The 19,372-nt window shown below is 46.9% G+C and overlaps 1 protein-coding gene across 2 annotated transcripts in view; it reads right to left on the minus strand.

The window, feature by feature from the left end:
* The window catches only part of LRP8 (LDL receptor related protein 8), a 138,225-nt gene extending 129,344 nt beyond the window's left edge, over positions 1 to 8,881 (minus strand). For both annotated transcript variants that reach the window (XM_072342814.1, XM_072342816.1), the window contains exons 1-2: positions 8,735 to 8,881; positions 7,911 to 8,030 (exon numbers count right to left, since the gene is read on the minus strand). In XM_072342814.1, the coding sequence (XP_072198915.1) occupies positions 7,911 to 8,030; positions 8,735 to 8,804 (190 nt within the window). In that variant the 5' untranslated portion in view covers positions 8,805 to 8,881. The remainder of the gene's footprint in view (positions 1 to 7,910; positions 8,031 to 8,734) is intronic.
* Positions 8,882 to 19,372: the final 10,491 nt, after the last annotated feature.

The following is a 19,372-nucleotide window of genomic DNA, read 5'->3' on the forward strand; positions in this document are numbered from 1 at the left end:
ATGTTACAAACAGTGGATTGAAGCCTGGGTGCAGCAGTGATAATTTACTTCTATAGCCAGTGCTCAGGTAACAGCAAGGTGAGGGCACAGAGGTAACAAAGGCCAGGAGAGTTAGGGTAGTTTGGTTAGGTTGCAATTGGATTTGATGATCTTTAAGGTCTTTTCCAACCTGAGCAATTCTATGAGAGGAATGACACCATGTGAAATGGAAAGGAACAATGAAAAATCGGACATGTGCAATCTCAAAAACAGGACTTCTGGCCAGCTAAAAGGTGGCTGCACTGACAAATGCCCGTACACAGCACATCATTACCCTTTAGGATATATCAGAATGTACCAGGAAGAGAAGTCTACTCTGAAACACGAAGTACCAAGTTCGTGCTCAAATGCTTGTGTATTTTGTTGCTGATATGAAATGCAAGTGGTGACTTGAAGCAGCCATCACAAAGTTCTGAAACTGTATGTTATCTGAGCACTGGGATTTTCTTGAATACTTCACGAACCGTACCCAACAAAAGCAAAGGCTGAGCCCTTGAGCAGTTATTTAATCCATGGAACGCGACTATCTGTGTAAAACAATGTGATAATGGACCAGCAAACAAGGAATTGGGAACAATCTTCATGAGTCATCCATGTTCACAAAGTGCTGCTGAATCACTCTTCAGCCTTGGGCAATGGATAACTTCTCGAAGCATCACTTTTTCCATTCATAAGATAATAATTAGTCCACTTGTATGGTGAAGATTCATAAGCAGCTGAAGTGGTAACCACACAGTGGGTGATAAAGGTGCAATGACTGTAACACAGCTACACTAACATGAACAGAACCATGCTGTTAGGAGGTAAATATGCTTTGGCCTGTATCAGTCAGCACAGACCAGGGCATCTCTCTCTCTAAGTAGCTGCACGGATGCAGTTGTGATTCAAGAGGAGATCTGTACAGAGACACAAGTTTATATCCGAAATAGCCATCACCTATTCGTTCTCAGTGCAAAGATTCACTACTCCTGCTAATTTTGATTCTCATGCTCCCAACTACTTCCTGAATCATGCCAAGTAACATCAGATTTGGACAGAATAGGTCCAGCAAATCCAACAAGCTTTGCTGATACACAATCACTGCTAAATCAGCAAACCAAGCAGTCGATATGGTAGAACTGTGCAACATGACTGGAAAGATAAGTAGATCTTTATTCATCAACAACAGAAAAAGCCTGAAAAGCCACCAAGTAAATTAACTGCATTAATTTTAGAGCAAAGATGGACACAGAAGATCTCTATGGGGTAATGCACCACTGAACACTCGGGATCACTGAACACTCTGCAATCAGGTAAACTGGTGCCTCAATGTACATCATAACACCTGCACACCTCTAGGAGAAGAGCATGGGAAGTGTGAAATGAGGCCAGCTGAAGTACAAAAAGTCAAAACCTGGAACTGGAGCAGCTATCTAAATGAGGAAAACAGAACAGAGTTTGCTGTCGGTTGTACACAACAGGTTCTTCAACAATCATTCTCTTAATTCGCAAAACTGTGCTACAGGCTGTTTGGAAAGGGATGTAAAGTACAAAACAAGCTAACACAGCTAAAATGGAAACAAAATCAGCAAGAAATTTACATCTATTTCAATGGATTTTTAACACAGCCTCTTTCCCCCCCCCAGCTTTCAGTGCTTTGCAAGTCCAAGAAATCCCATCCACAGAAGCTAGAGAAACGAAACTAGAACTCCAGAAAAGACAAAGGAACTTACAGTAGGCAGAATTCTCACCCAGGGCAGACAAGATTCTGCAGCACTAATACATTTTCAATTATATTTCCATCTTTAAAAAGTAATCAGAGAACAGACAGCAGTTGCCAAAAAGAGCCCTTCTGGTGCTCAAGTGCAGGGCTGCACTCTGGCTGCCATGGAAACTGAGCCCTGCCTGCTCTGGTCCTGGTACGGTGCCACACATGCTCTCAAGCATTTAATAAATATTAATAATGGAAAAATAATAGTGATAGATCAGAAACTGAACATCTTCACTACGAAAAAATAATCTGGCAGCAAAGCTGACTCCATGTGGCTTCAGCCCAAAGGCTACATTGCCTGAACTAAGGCAACTATACATCCCATTCTCTTCTAGTTTCTAACACCCACTCTCAGCAGTAACTGGAAGGTTAATCTGACTGTCAGTCCTTATCTTAGACTGAAAGAAGGCAGGAGACCTGGAGGGAAAACTGAAACACTTCCACTACGGTTGAGGTGAGCAGCACGGTTGGCGGTGCAAAGCACTGGAGTGGAGTGGGGGAGTTTCAAATCTGGCTCTTGACAACATTTCAGTCTGGATGGGTTTCATTTCATTTTTTCAACCAGTTCACAGCATTATTGCAACTTCTAAGATCTAATCAGTTCGTTATCTCTTGAATTTCAGACAGAATCCTTCACAGAGCAGAAAATCTGCATTAATTATATCACAGGGCCTTCAACTCTCTTTACTTCCCTTGCAGCTCTCTAAATAGTAATAATTTTAACAGGAAACACCGTTAGAAAAATCACACTCGACATTTTGAACATTTCCTGCACAAGCACCATAGAACAGCAGAGGTTTCCCTGTGGCTACAACCAGCTGTCTGCACTCAGTGCTACGCTCAGGGACGGGCAAAACGTTTCCCTACCAAGGCTGTGCCATGCAGAAGGAAAAGAGCAGCAACACACATCTCCATCCCCATCACTCAAACTCAGCTCACTCATTTGTTTTCCTGAGCAAAGCAAAGGAAGAGAAACTGACGCCTTTCAGCATCTTATAAGGCATTTAATAGTACGGAAAAGCTGAGGTAGCAGTAACACGCTTTGGCAACATCTTGCCAGAGAAAAGCTGCAGGTAAATGGAAACTTGTGGGGTGGAAGAAGGCAATGAGAGAGGCTGGCTGTGAAAGAACACTGCGAGGACCAGGAGAATTCCGTGCCAAACCAAGTCTGCCACAAATACATCTCCAACACCACCGGCAGTCTGAGGCACACCAACAACGTGGTACATGTGGCAGTCATTGTAAAAAGCTGGTGCTGCTAAAAAAGCAGGCAGCAACAAAAACTCTGCGTCTGCAATATTAGTAACAGGTAAGAGGATCAATAATTGTCAGATGTTGTCAAGCCTTACATTTCCAAGCCTCAAGTGTTTAACATCCCTTTAGGCAGACCACAGACTCAAGAAAACTCATTATTTCCAGCCCTGACAAATCTCTCGGATCAGGTGCATCAGATTAACGTGTTCACCAACACATTCCACTCAGCCACTCCGGCTTCCTAATGTAGTTTGTTTAATTCATCTCTGAACACTTGCTGGTGAATATTAAATAACGCTAAGCATCTTCCACCCCAACATCAATCAGGAAGAAACCACATCTCCACCCCACGCTAACCCTGGCTCTGCACCACAGCAGACAAGAGAGCTGGTCTAAGCTGACTTCCAGTTTCCCTTTTTACACATCAGGATGCTCTGGGTGAAGCCCGCCGACTGTGGCTCCAAACATGCCGTGCTTTTACATCCTCTGAAATGACAGCTCTCTGCTCTCTGCTAAACAAGCCAACTCACGGTCAGTTTTGACTGCAATGTCATCACTTCCTTCTCAAACTTCATCATTACTTTTTAATCTTCCCATTCTCTCTAACCTCAGGCAAGCTTTTCAGATCTCAGCTTCTTTCTGGAACTGTATCTACAGTCTATTTCTTCATATAGCACAGCAGCAGCCCATGCTTCCCTCAAGCTTCCCTCTGCAGCCCCCAGCAGCCCACGTAGCCCAGTTCCCTCCTCTGTACTTCCTGCAATCCTGCCCCAGTCCCACCTCAATTTCTTTCCCAGATGAGAAGTGGCAGCGACAGAAAAACACCACTTCCAGGAGATCATCTGCACCTGCAGTTAATAGAGGTCTTCAAGTCTATGTGCCTTGAGGTGAGGAAAAGCACAAGAGCAGGTTTCACACCCGTACTTGGTGCTTGATCTCTACATAAAGAATGCAGCAGACAAAAGATAACCAGGAAACAAACAAAGAAACAAACAAAACAGCCAAAAAACCTCAAGCAAGTTCAGTTTCTCAGAACAGACAATGAGAATGTAGCAAAAAAAAAGGAAGAAAAATGAGTAACAACATTTACTGTGTTACACAAGAAATCCATAAACTAGTTCAGACACCAGCTTGCATGCCCACACGGCACAGATGACGACACTGAGGCCACAGGAAGACATGCAAGCAAACAAGCCCTGCCTCTGCTCTGCTCAGCGCTTCCAGTTCGAGCATAGCCCTGCAACCCAGTTAACTGACTGCCTCCAAAATCAAGAGCTTATCACCATGCATATGCCAAGAACACCTAAAATCCTCCCCATGGTGACGTACACAGAGACACCTGCAGCACTGGAGTAACACAAAGCAATTATGCAGAACAGAGAATACTGTCTCAGTACTGAACTTGAAGAAAAACTGGAACAGACAACAGAGGACAAAAAAAAAAGTCACAGAGAACATATCTGACCATTGTGATGCCTGCTGCTTTCTCACCTTGTCACGTCCTAAAACGCGTGAGCCCGGTGCACCATCACATTTAGGTCACATTTAACTCTTCATGGGATCCAGACTTCAGTTCTCAAATAAGTTTTTGAACAGAAAAGCAAGGAGAATATCGGGCCGCCTCCCAGGCTGTCACACAGGCAACAGGAGCCAAACTCCCTATTCTTTGCACACAAAGCCAGCAGCAAGCAGGGCTCAGCTACAAGCCGCAGACTGTGGCCCCAAGGCAGGGCAGGAGCTGAGGGAGCAGATGCTGATGCTCCAAGCATTCATCCTGCATTCCACACATGTATGAACAGCCTTTAAAACAGTAACTCCCTTCATACTGCACCTCATACCTTAGGCAGCCTCAGTCCTGTCCCACAAAATGTACCTGTGAGCAGCAGCAACCAGAAAGCAACAATGCGGAAAGTACCTCGATGCAAAGAAGGAAAATGGAGCTTCAAAAGGCACCAGTAGTTCTGCATTGGGATGTGTCCCCCTGCAGGCAGACACCACAGAGCTGAAGTGGCCTCGCAGCTTGTTTCATTTTAGGAAGCTGGTTAAGCAACTGGGTGCTTTTGGCAACTGTGCCATATTTCAGAACTTATCACCGCTGAAATACTGAAGCGGACAAAAAGCTTCATTAATTTGGATTAATTGCAGAAATATACATCCCCTTTCTCACTAATGTGTCACAGACAAACGAGCACTGCCTCCTTTCTTCCTGGCAGCCTTCTTTGCTACCAGGAACTGTTTCCTTTTACTTCTTGCAAGGCAGCAACCATACTCACACTCACACATTACCTGTTCGGCTCTTCCTTCTATACCTTTCCCCAACATGCACGGCTCTTCCTCTACCTTCTTGCTTCTCTTTAAGCCCCAGGACTTTGTTTTCATACTGCAAAAGTCATCACTTTGTTATGGTGGACTGTTATCCTTACTAAAAGGGCTTATTTCAGTGTTATCCTTCTCTAATGATGCAGTATGGAACGTGCACGCCTGACATTTGCTCAAGTGATGGATACTGAAAGAGTCACAGACTTTCAACTGTAAAGATAATACAAATAAAGGTAATTTAAATCAAACTAAAGCAAAACACGCAATTTAGTCTGCATTGCAATGTGTGTCTTACAGAACTGACCAATGCAGAATACTCCAAACCCCTGTGGAAGGCATTCAGCTTCTACTGCCTGCTCTCACAAGTGAACCATGGGGCCAGAGAGCTTGTAACTTCTTCCTTCACCAGCAACATCAGTCAGCGTTCAAGAATTGTGCTAAATGGGCTTTTTCCCTTTAAAAAAAAAAAAAAAAAAGAAAGAAAAAAAAAAGAAAAGAAAAAAAGAAGAAAAGAACTGAATTCCTTTGGTTTCACTCATTTCCCACAAGTAAAACCTCTAATGTCAACCACCACATACCAAGGAAGAACTTGGTCCTACAACATGTAGAACAAGGCTGCTGTGCAGCCCAGAATAAACTTAACACAGTTCACAAGCCAGTACTCAGTACTTCACTCTCTGCAAGTGCTACAGAGTCAATATTTTGCCATGCTTCATTTCCTGAGCTGGCCATGCTCGCACCAACAGAGCAGCACATAACTGATGCTACCAGTCACAACACAGCAGGGTTACTGAATGGACAGCAAACTCCCAGGAGATGACACAGAATGGTAACCAATCCTACTTCTAGTCTACAATTCCTTTTAAAAAGCCAATATTACACCAGCAGAGCTCCGGAGGAGGCAAAAAAACACAACCCAAACCCAACAGCAGCAGTCTATGCAAGGACAGACTGTAGAAGGAAGCACACTGTATTACACCATCAGCTTGTCAACTCCCTGCTCTTCACAAAAGAAACAAAAAAAGCTATCTTTCAGATGGGTTAAAGAAGCACCTGCTAAGTATGTGCATATATATATTGTGTGTATGTATATATAAAACTAAATTAGCAGTCCATGAGTAATTTCCATAGCATACTCTGCAATGACTGATAGGATCATAGAATGGCTTGGGTTGGAAAGGACCTCGGGGATCGTGTAGTTCCAACCCTCCTTCCACAGGCAGAGTCTGAAGGTGCCGCTCCAGCCATCAGCCTAACATCTGCACAGCAGCTCCCACAGCACAGCCTGCAGACCACCTGCAGCTCCCCAGGCCTTTGCACGGCAGCACACGGAGGAGCCTTTAGCCAGGAGACTTGCAGCAGCCCAGCAGCAGCGTGCTGTGTGACTGCCCACACCGCCACAGGTCACAGCCTCTGCAAACTCGCAGGTTTCTGTGCAAACACTCCCAGTTACAACTGGGAGTTACTGACTGTGAGTCCCAGCTTTGTTCTCAGCCAGCCGCAGCATCAATGAGCTTTTTGTAACCTCAAAAATTCCAGATCCAAGCTGCGGTAGCAGAATTCCCACATAAAGCATGTTCCTGTCTGAATGCTGCTGAACTCTTCATATCACAGATTTATGCATGCAGTCTGTCAAGCCCTGAGTACAAAAGCACCAGAAATAAAAGTTACGCTTTATCTTACAGCATCAAAAAGTTCTCTATGAACGAGAGTTTGGGAATCCCAGCTCTCCACAAACTGATGCACTCCCAACACACTGAAAGACAGAGGAGTCAGTGATGCTACTAATGGGATACGCTCGGGAGCACACAACCACTGACTCTTCTTCTTTTGCTGTACTCTTACAGTCTACACACTTCCAAGAGTTTAGAGAATTAAAACCTGATGCTTTTTCAATGCCTGCTACTCTACAATGATAACTCAAAGAGATTTGGTACCTGCTGAGGTGGTAACACAGCACAGCCCCACAAACTCCCCCGGGTTACTGGGTGCTCCTACTCACACACAGGACGAAAAGACACGACTGCCACCTGCCCAGGGCGGGAAGTACGGTTTCTTTGCACTCTGTTCCCTCTCATTAACACGTATAACGTGGCTAAGGCTGCCAAGCAGCACTCCTTGCCCATCAGGGTCGCACACACGGATTTCAGCACAGAAACTCGCACCAGCCCCACACCTTGCGGGCAGCTCTGAAGCACGGCTCCCACGTGCACACCCGGCCCTGCTCACGGCTCCTTCCCGGACGCCCACCGGCTGTCGCAGGGCACTGCCCAGCGCTGCTCGGAGCCACCCCCCGCCGTTGGCCGAAGCGGGCGGCCCCGGGGGACCGAGGCGGGCGGCAGAGCAGAACGGGGCCACGCCGGGGAGCCGCGCCGCGTCACGCATCTGCTGCTCGCGGCAGCCAATGGGCGCCGGAGCCGGGCACGGCGCGACTTCATTCATTCATTCATAAAAAAGAGGCGCAGCACATATAGGAAACGCGCCCTTCCGGGCTCGGTCCGGCGCTATGCGGGCCCTACCGCGGCTCCCCGCCCCACCGGGTACTCACGGCAATCCGCCTCGTCGCTGTTATCCGAGCAGTCGTTGTCCTCGTCGCACGCCCAAACGGCGGGGATGCACCGTTCGTTCCGGCACTGGAACTGGTCCTTATCGCACTCCTTCACTGCTCCTGCGAGACACGGGGCCGCGCGTGGGTCAGCGGGGGAGTCCCGGGGTTGGGGTCGGTCCCGCAGTCGGGGCCAGGAGCCGCCAGCGGGGAGCAGGGGCTGGGGCTGGGGCTGGGGCTGGGGATGAGCCCGGCGGGGGGGCGGGGGACGCTCCCCGCGGGAGCACGGCGGTGCGCGGAGCTGCTTTGTGTGCTCGTGGAGGGGCCGCTGCCGTGCTCCGTGCACCGGGTTGGCGACGGAGGATAAAGAAACCCGGGGCCGGAAAACGGCTAAACGGCAAACGAAAAAGACAAAGAAAAATGGAAAAGCGCACCGAGGCCAGAACCCTTCCGTGCATCCGCCGGAGGGGCAGATCGCGAGGAGAAGAGGTGAAGGTGCACCGGCGGCGCTCCCGGAACGGGGGAGCGACCCGACTGAAGTTGAGGGCGGGGGGACGGAGCAAATCTGCTTTGCAGACGCCGCTTTGCCGAGGCACAAATCTCTTCAGCGGGGGATTAAAGGTGGCAGCTCCCGTCAGCAGCGCTCGGGTCGCGCTGACCGGCTGAAGAGCACAAGCGGTCCCCGCTCCATCCTCCGCCGCTCGCAACCGCCGCACGGAGCGGCAACGCGAAGCGACGCCCGGGGCCGGTCGGGACCCCCGCGCCCTCCCCGCATCGCACGGCTAAGCCGAGCCGCGCGCTCGCCGCCATCCCCGTGCCGGACCCACCTTTGCCGAGGTAGAGCTTCAGCAGCAGCAGCTGGAGGAGCAGCAGCCGGGCGAGCGCAGGCCGGCACATGCTGCCCGCTCCCTCCGTGGCGGCGCACCGTGTGCGGGATGCGCCCCGCTCGCCGCCGCGCGCCGCCCGCACGCGGCCCCGCCCACAGCCGCGCGCCGCCGTGACGCGCCCCCGCTGGGCGGGCCCACGCGCGTGCGCGCGCGCACCGCCGCCACGCGCAAACGGCCCCGGGCGGTTCGGACACCGGGTGGCAGCGGCGGCTCCGCGCATCCCGCACGCGGTGTTTGTTCCGGCACGCGGTGTCCCGGTGCGCAGTGTTCCGGTACGCGGTGTCCCGGTGCGCGGTGTCCCGGTACGCGGCTCCCCTCACGATGCTCGGCGAGACGGCCGAGCGGCGCTCCGGGCTGCAAAGTGCCGGTGGGAAACGCGTGTGTGAGGATGAGGAGCGTCAGTAACCTCGTTATGAAAAGACACGTGCAGGTGTAACATGAATCTAACGGTGCAACGGCACCACCGTGATGACACGCGAGGCCTTTGTTCAAGAAAAGAATCGCGCACTAATTCCACATAAGCCGATGCGCTGCAACCGCTCCCTGCAAACCCTGCAGTGCCAGCGGCATCCACAGCGCACCTGTGCCTTTAACGGGGCTTTTGCAAGTCACTGGTGGGCAGCGTCCCACCGTCCGAGCCGTGCGCTGCGGGGCGGCCGATGGCTGTGCCGGGTCCCTGGGAGGGATCCGAACCCTGCCGGACAGTTTTTTACTGTGCAAAATGGAGCACGTTCGCGTTGGCTGGATCGGTGGGATAGACTGCAAGCACTGCTCGGAGCTGAGGAGGTGTTGCTCATGCGTTTGGTCAAACACAGACTGATAGAGCTGCCCCAATGCCCGGCCTGTGCTGTTTCCTAAATTAGAGCTGGAAGCGGCTCCAAAGGCAGCAGTGGAGCTATTCAGGATGAAACAGGTGCAGAGCGTCGGTTGCAGCAGTGATCTGGTGTGATCCACACCGGAACTTTGGTTTTTCTAGGAGCTAATTTAGCTGCATGCCTGTCACAGAAAGCAGCCTAAAGACACTTGTCCTCATTAAATAGCTCAGATGACACCCGACCTGCTGGGATCTCAGTAGCCCCTTCTGGCCACCCATTGAGGCGGCTGCTGGGAGCCCAGTGTCATCCTGGGGATATCTGTGTCCCAGGAGCAGAGAGGAAACTGGAGAAATGGAAGGAAGTTAAGGTAGGGAAACCATGTAGTATGAAAGAGAAATCTCATTTTATCTGATACGTTCTAATAGTTAATTAAGATTGATAATTTACCTCCCAGGGTCCATCTCTGGCAGGAGCTCTCCTCTTCAGTCACCAACTGGAACAGGAACTCAGGCTTCTTTTACCCAGGCTGACTGGAAGTCTGCAAAGCAACAGCACAGCTGTAATTGATTTATGGCCAGTGTCCGGCATCTCATACACAACATTCAGTAACCGCTGTATGCAAAATACATGCTGATAGTCTGCATTTCCTGGTTGGTGACTGAGGTCATCTTACACACAGAAGTCAGTCTGTCCTATCCACAGGATTGGTTGCAGTGGGTTCTTTTGTTCTTCAATCACACAGGTGTGCAAACACACACCCTCCCAACCAGTGATTTTATTTGGACAGAAAAGGTCATTCAGAAGCATGTAAAAAGCAATGCACTGAACTTAGTGTAAGTTCACCTGGTGCTTGAACCTTCTGCCTGCCTACTGTACACTTTCTGTTTTGCAGAAGGACGAGGTGCAGGTTCAGACCAAGAGCTTGTCTTGAGCAACGTGCTGCAAGCAATTGTGCTGCAAGCAATTGTGCCTGGTGTTTGAGACACAGGAGCATTTTGTTGTTCACCACATTGCAGCTGGAGGGGCTGAGGATCAGCTGTGCAGGACGAGGTGGGCAGATAGTAAAGGAAGTCCCTCATCTGAAGCCTGTAATGCCTGCACTATCCAGGACTGAGAACACACATCAGTGTGACCAACACTGTCCGTGCTGAGAGATGGCCAACAGATTTCATCTAACCTGAGCATGCTGGTGGCAGCTTAGGACAGCATCAGACCATTCTGACTTACTGCTGTTTGCAGTCAAGAATGTCAGTAACCATGGGCCTCCCCTGCCCCATTACCTGCATCGGAGAGACAGACTGCCCAGCAAAGAGCTCTCTCAAATGTGGAAAAACTGAAGGAGCTTTGTCGTTTTGTCAATAAAACTCTGCTAAATTAAACAATGTATGTGGAAAAACGGATACTCTCAGGGAAGAGAAAGGACAGGTGCACGTAGGATACATCCCCTGGGAAGTCTCCAGTCTTTCTTCTGAGACTCTCCAAGCTGTGGAAGCCAAGTGCCTTCAGCTGTTTGTACTGACACACACTCTTTGGGCCACTATTCTTCTCCCATCAATGTAACATCCCTCTACAATCTCTTTTTTTCCTCTCACACTGACATTTAAAAAAGCGAAGCCCTTTGCTATTCCTGTAGTCACTTTCCAAGATATCCCCTGTCCGTCAGGCTGACTTTTTCCATCTTGTCTTTCAGCTTGGCAAATCTAATTCCCTCAATCCCCTCATGCCTTTTAGATATGCTAATGTAATATGTTTTCCAAACAGATATTTAAATTAAACCTTTTAATTAAGTTAGTTGAACCAGTGTACCAGCGGCCAGATCCCTGCCAGCTGGTGGGTCAGTACCTGCAATGTTATTTAAAGTCTGTTGCCTAACCTGACTCTGCTGTGAATTTCGAGCTGTACGCAGTACTGTGTGTTGCATCTGAAACTAAAGCTCACTTCCTTCTGCTTCTACTAAGTGAAAAACAAAACAAGCTCAAAACCCTGTGGAATATAAGCAGGTTCACTACTGATCAGGGCTTGTCCCCAGCTCCTGAAGTTGGTTCCATCTCTTAGAATTACTATAGCACACCACCACATTCTGTACAGCAGAAGGACACTGGAGTTATTTTTCATGTAGCTCTTATTTATATTTTGAAAGCTAGAGACAAATTACTACAAAACTGGAGTATATTCCTGCTTTCAGAGGCAGGTGACACTGCCTTTCATTTGCATAAAGCCTTTTTGCAAGTGTGAAAGCAAATCAGTGCTCTAATTCTTTAGTGTTCTTCTTCCAATCCATCTTTTTATTTGCACCTGACTAAATGTTAACCCCTGTTCTATGCTCTTCCCGCCACCCCTGTAATTTTTGTTCTGTTTTAAAATACTTTGTTCAATCTTTTGCATAATCTGTTTGTTGGCTTCTTCTTATTATCTTTCAACTTCAGCTTCCTTCCAGAGGATTCCAGTCCCCCAAGTCAGCTGCTTGTTCTTTTTCTTTTCACATTTCCTATTTAAACCCATGCCCTAAACTACTTTGTCTATTGGATCCTTCTTCCCCTTTCACTTTCTAGGGCCTTCTGACAGCCACAAGGACTTTACCTTAGCTTCTTTGATCCCAAAAAGGCCAGCTTACCCCCCTTGGCACACACACAGTCTTCTAATGACATCCTTATTTTTATCTAGCTCATGGCCTATTAAAGAAAGGAGGACATCCCACAGACTTAAATTACATTACAGGACTCATCAGTTTATCATCCAAGAACTGTGCTGCAAACCAGATTCTCTGACTTCCATAGCCATTATTGATCTTTGTCCCAAACCATCCTTCAGTTGCCCTCTAGTGAAGCTTAAGAAGCGGTTATGACACCACGTTGCCATGCTGCTCAGTGCTGCTTATTATGAGACTGCACCACTTCCATACCCATCCTCCCATTTCGGTCCCACATGCACCACATCACACAGCCACTGACACCTCAAGATTGCAGTCTGCATCTCAGCCATACATATGACTCATGCGTACTTGGTATATTTGGGGCAATCCTGACTTAGAGCCACTTCCTTAAACTTATATTAAGTATGTCTATCTAACCTCAGGCCCACACTGTCCACTGTGACTGCCTGCTCCTGGTCTTCCATAGCATTTCAGCTCAAGTATGAACCAGGACATGTAGCATACCCAGAAGATGCTGTGAAAGCTTCCTGGTATTGCCCTTTTCCATCTTCCATACTACGCTCTTGTTCCTGCAGCCTATGAGATGGTTTGCAACCCACTGGTAAAGTTGTTATTCAGCCAGAGAGGAGTTAACATGGAAGGCTTCTACCCCTCATTCCCCTCCCAGGGCTGACCACTGTGCCATAGCAGTATCCCTGGACAATGAATCTTTGAGCGCAACCAAACCCACAGTCACAATAGGGATCTTTCCCATTAATTTTAATGAGCATAAGCATGAAGGGACTGAGAAGAAAAAAGTGAGGATTAGGTGTCTGGCAAGATCTTTTGCATGCTGGAGGAGCATTGCTGTAGACTGAGCTGCTCTTTGCTGTGGTACAGTGACTAATCACCGTGAAAGCGAACAGAAATGCAGACTTCAGGCCATAGTTAGTAACAAGTACAGTGGGATTTTTTCAAGATGTTTCACTTCAAACTATTTATCCTGCTAATACTAACAAAGGAATCACGAATTGGAGCAAAACTGAAGTTGACAGTGTCTCGTGTAACTCTGCAGTGACCGTATATCTGTGCTGTAAGGCAGCAGATTAGTACCACAGACTGCTGTTTGCTCTACAGCTCCCAAAGGGCTGAGACACAACAGAGTAAGCCAGCAGCAGCAACAAGCCTGGATTTTTTTCTCGCCTCTTTAACAATTCAGTAAGCTGGGCACTCACCCCACTTCTCTCACACACCTGGTTCGCTCATGCCTGGGAGCTGCAAGGTAGTGGTGTGTTGTGTATGGATGGCAGGAACAGGACAAGGTCTGGTTCTGTGGGGTGCAAAGTCCCCGAGCTCCCAGCAGCCCTCCAGAAAGCTTTGAGCATCCTGATGGCTCAGACAAATTCTTTTAGCATTAATTATAACATCAAGGAGAAAATAATACCCAAATGGGAATTGAGGATCCTGTCTGCATTGAATGTTTCTCACTATACAAGGGCTGCCCCAGAAGTAATGCCTCCCATTTTACGATGTCCCATGACATCACAGGCAGATGTTGGTGGGATGGCAGTAGAGGTTGAACCTTCTCACCAATATCCCGTTACTTCTTGTTCCCGTGTGACAGATGGCAGCCAGAGGGGCAGCCTGACATGGAAGCGTGTATGAAGCAAAGGCGTGGAATTGAGTTCCTCCAGTGTGGAAAAAGTGGCACCCGCTGACATTCACTGATGCTTGCTGCATGTTTATCACGTCCAACCAGTGGACGTGAGCACAGTGAGGCGGTAGGTGGCGTGTCTCAGCAGTGGTGACAGTGATGTGGAAGAAGAGCCTAATTTCAGACAGCCATGCAGATTTCTGCAAGTATGGTATGCAGGCTCTTGTCCACCGCTGGTGAAAATGCACAGCTAATGGTGGTGACTCTGTTGAGAAATGGTGTTTTGTGCTTGAGAGTTTGAGCTATTGAACAGTATTAACGTGCTCTTCGTACCTTGTTGTTTCCTTGGAAATACATAGGAGGCATCACTTTCAGAGATTCAGTTTCTGAATGTTGTTTTCCTTGCTTTCTATTTTGATTTGATTTAACAATGCTTTTCAAAGATAACCCATTAAATATTGCCATCTCATCAATTTTAATCCCTAAATAACAAGAGAGTGAATGTAGCCTTGTGCATAAATAAAAGATTTGAGCTTGGGCAGAGTGAAATTATTTGTCTTTCAAAATGGGTAGGATTAAATTAGTTTTTAAAATTTCCCCACGAGATTAATGGAAGATGGGGAACAAAAGGGAGCAACTGGGAGATGTCTTTTACCACGTGAGAAGAATGCAGTTATCACCTTACTCATGTAGGCCTGATGTTTGAGTATCCCCTGGCTTCGCATAGTGCTGTGCTTCATCGATGATAACATTCACTCTTCACGGTGTCTCTATGAATAGTTTCATTACAGTCACATTAAAATTGTATTACATGCTACAAATGCAGCCTTGTTTACACTTCTAGGTTGTGAAAAACTTGTTTCTTTGAAGCTGAAAACATTTGTACGTGATAGAAATGCATGTGCACTCCCAGAGCTACAGTTCTTTGGAACAAAGTTTCCGAGAAGATGCCCATTCAGATTTCCTGCCCCTTATATCACTCTGCTACAACAGCAGTTGACAGACGAACCCTTGTGGCACTTTGTCATATCACATAAAGCATCAAGTGATAGATGTGCTTCAGAAGAACATGTCCTTATTTAGAAGCACAAAGCAGCCTTCCTTCCTACCCTCAAAATACTCCGTGTTGCAGTTCATTCCTAAAACACAAATGTCTCCCAGTTCCACAAGTGTTGCAGTTCAAGCCTGAAGGAATATGAACAGATTTTTACCAGTAGCCTAAATCAACCCTGAATCCCTCCTGCTAATTCGGCTCCTTGATTTGCCACCCTTCTCGTACCTCAGCACTGGTTCTCCTGCGGCTCTGGCAAAGAACAGTATTTGTGTATCTGCATGTCTGCACACATCCTGTCTGACTCGAACAGTTTGAGCTTCCACTGGTGCTTCCCACAGTCCTTGGCCAAAGCACAGCAGTTCTTACTCATGGCACTCCCACTACCATGACTTCATCTCATCCTCTCAGCAGAAAGCTTTAGCCTTGTTCTTCTCCAAACACATCTGAGCTTAAAACCATTTTTCTATTTCAGTATGACCTGTGCCAGCCAGTAGGATTAGCACAGACTGCATATCCCCTGCTCAGCAAAGGCTGATCGTGCTGTTTGTGACAGAGGTCCATGCTTCCCGTGAGGAAGCAGGGCAACGCTCTGCAGCCACACAGGTCTGGAGCAGATCTGAAGGCCTGAGGACATCACAGCCCTGCACCATGGCTCCCATTCACCCGGAACATGGCAGAGCCCGTGCTCAGATCAGGTTAAAGCAGCACATGTTCAGCCGGCTTAGTCTTAATCCCCACAGCATGGGCACACTCACCCACTGGAAGGCACAGGCCCCAGGGGCTGAGCTGGGCTCCCCAGAGATCAAGACAAGTCCTCAGAACTCATCTGAAACTTAATTCGCCAAGAGGCTTGTTTGCCATACTGTTAGAAAGTCAGCATTGGAGAAATTCACGTATTCCCACCCAAACCTTTGGCATCTGTTTTGGTCTATACTAGCCAACTCCGTAGGTCCCAAACACATGGTATAGTGTCTGTATCTCATAATTCAGCAGAGAGTAACACCTGCTTTTAGTCAAAAAGGGAAACTTTGACTCAGTAAATCCCCCAGCCATCACAAAGACGCAGAGGGACATAATGACCACCTCCCTTTATAGAGGTTTGCAATATTATCTTTGCTGTGCCAAAACAAATTCAATGGAACAAAACATCAAGATTTGGGTCTTTTGTGAAACATTTGACAACCAAAGTCTATAAATTCATTTCCCCTGTTTCATTCCTTTCTTTATCCTGCTGCTCTGAAAGTCCCGAAAGGACAATGAAAACCAGCCTGACTCTGCCTGTCTCAGACAAATAAAGCTGGCATGGACATGGACTTACACTCAGCCACCCACCCACAAAATTTTAGCTTCCCAGCCATCAAAGCACAATCAAAACTGCATTTTCCTGACTGTCAGTTTCTCTATGCATTTTTCAGAGTGCAGATGTAATAGGTTTTACAGGGAGTCCCTTTGATTCGTGCCAGCCTTGCACATTCTCATTCTGCCTCTAATCTCTCCTTTGTGGCACGGGGACTCGGGGCGGTGGGCATGGATCCCAGTGGACACTGATTACCATCCAAATTCCCTTTTGGAAATTATCCCATCTGGCAACTACAGAACCCAGAGCTTCGACCCTCAGCCATTGTTCTTCTCCAAAATGAGCAGATTCAACTTTATTATAGACTAAACATTTGTTGTATTTTATGCTTGAAGCTCTCTCTGTTGACCTTCCTGTAGGATTTTATATTTAAAGAATGAATAACAATTAAGCAGTCCAAATCATATTTTTTTTTTCTCAGAATATGTATAAAGAATTGCTCCCCAAGCTTAAATTTTGCATGTCAAGTTTCATCTGGGAGCAGATTCGTTTTTACAGCTCAGTTATCAGCTGTGCAAACAGGCTATTATTCATGTTCATCGAGGGTCTAACAGCATTATTAGCCTCTCAAAAAATTTGCCAGGCCAGGAATATTTATGCAGGACCCATTTCAGAGAGGGAAGAAAAATGAGACAGGGCCGAACAGGTCCACAGAATGCAACCAACAGCCCTGTGTGTCTCACCCCTGAGCTGAGAGCGATGCAGTGATCTCCTGTTGCACACTCCCTGCAAGGAGGCTCCAATCAAATCTGTGTGCAGCTCTGCACTGTGACCTCTCTCCACATCTGTGGTCACATATGCAGGATGCAGATGGTCAGAGAGCTCTGTGATCTCCTGCAGGGAAGGCAGAGCTGGTATGTAGGCCATAGCAGTGCCTTGCAACCTGGGAGCGTTAGCAGCCATAGGGCCCTGCAAGCACTGAGGCCTTACTGTGAGCTCTATTCTACATCAACCTGACTCTTCTTCTCCAACTAGGAGTGTAAAAGCAAAGTCTTCCCTTAACAAAAATCCAACAGCATTAAGTTCTCTCTGCATTTATGCGCAGGGTGGGGTTGTATTTTCATGGATTTTCTTGTGTCTGTTTACCACATTTCAGAATTATTTGCAAATAAGTTTTAAGAATCTGAAAGCATTGTACAGTATGCCTGCAAATCAAAAGTAGTCTTCTGACTCCTATGCAGCAACGATAGTATTTCATGACAATCCCTTAAGACAGACCTGTCCTGGCACCTTCTCTTTTCACACATGAATTAGATACAGACCTGCTGCAAATGTTTGCCTCTCCAGGTAGGGTAAACAACTCTCCTTTCAGTCTCTGGATAAAAAAATATGCAGAATCCCTTATGAAAAATTAAACCAGCAAGATTGGAACCTTTACACAAGTTTTAAATTGCCAATGTTCTCAATTTAAGATAAGGCCCCCTCGTTTGCTTTAGACATCTCTGACTATTCATTCATCTTGAAAGGGAGCTCAAAGGGCAAGGTGGCATTCCTGTGATTAAACCATGAACCTGGTACAATATGCTGTGGTTTTGTTCCCCGACCTCCCCCCCCTCCCCCCCCCCCCAAGGTGCATGAGGATTCAGATGGCAGAGATAGCAGCACTTAAGAGAATTTATCTTGAAAGAAGCCAGCTTGAGTCCTGAAGAGCAGAATGGAAATTTGCTGTTGGACAAAAACTGGAGAGAACCCTCTAAAAAGGCTGTAAAGTAAGAATTAATTTAAATGATACCTTTCTGTAGTTATTGTTATAGACAGAGGAAGGAGCTACTCAATGACCTTGAGGCCATATATTTGTCTTACTGGCCAAAGTACAGTACAAGACAAGAAGGAAGAAACAGTTAGGCTTGGCTTACTTTATCATGACTTTCAGCAAGTTCCAAATTCTCCGTCTTCTGCCATACAACAAGTCACCCTTGGTGACTCCACCAAGGAAGTGACTCACCTGGCATCCCCAGACACCACTGTTGTGGAGCACATGAACCACCACCACATCCCAAAATAACAGCAGTGTGACAGGAAACGTTGGAGTCGGCAGTGGGTGCCTTAGTTCCTGCCCAGTGCTTTCCATGATAAAATTTTGTTTACACATATAGAGTTCATAAAATTCATCATGTTTGATACCTGCACAAGGCTGACCCTTCATCTTCTTTCTTAGTTTCAGACAAAGTAGTTCACATATTTCAAAGAACATATTATTTTCCCAGATGAAAGAATAGAGTAACTCTAACACCATTTAACTGAAAAGGCTTCAGAGCCTTGATCTTGAAGCAGAGACCACGTAAACTTATTTATTACGCATAAAACTATGCTATGTTTACATTATAAAGGCTGCTAATCAAGCACATAAAGCAGTGTGGTTGCCTGTGAGACAGTAATTCATGTTCTCTGTGCACAGGCACCACAATATCTCTATAAATGACACTGTCACACATGCTCTTTTCCATAAAATCCTTACCTCATTCAGTGCACAGAATGAACAATGTTTAACTAACGTGTTGCTTTCAATAGTTTATTTTCCCTTCATTATTCGCTCTCACCAGGCATTATTTATTGCACTCTATTCAGATTCTGCTTTGAAAACAGAATTATTCATCTCTTCATAGTCTTTTCTGTGGTGCTTATTAGAATAGCATGAATGCTTTGGACACTAATGAATTCATTTCTATAAACTTCCTGAGATGTTAAGGGCACGTTTTTTTTGCCAGCTTTGGAGATCATGTACTGAGTAAGAAATCCTAACTGAACCACGATACCCAGCACAAACTGTTTATAAGCTGCGTTGCCAGACTTACATAGTGCTTCATATATTCAGGATGAAGACCCCAATGGCTTCAACTGCAACAGTGGCTGCTCAACAGTTACCCATTTTACAGCCCTGGAATCTTAGCTGCATACCACAAAAAAAGACAAACTCAGAAAACAGCTTTGACAAGTTTTGTTTGACACAATTAGGATGCTCAGAATCAAATAAGAGTTCTCTGGCACAAGAGGAGATAACATCTATTGCTCCGCTTTTCATTTGTCACGCTAAAAAACTGTCACAAGAACATCATTTTTCCTTCT

This window comes from Excalfactoria chinensis, chromosome 8 (genome assembly GCF_039878825.1).
Source record: "Excalfactoria chinensis isolate bCotChi1 chromosome 8, bCotChi1.hap2, whole genome shotgun sequence".
NCBI classification, from domain to species: Eukaryota; Metazoa; Chordata; class Aves; order Galliformes; family Phasianidae; genus Excalfactoria; species Excalfactoria chinensis.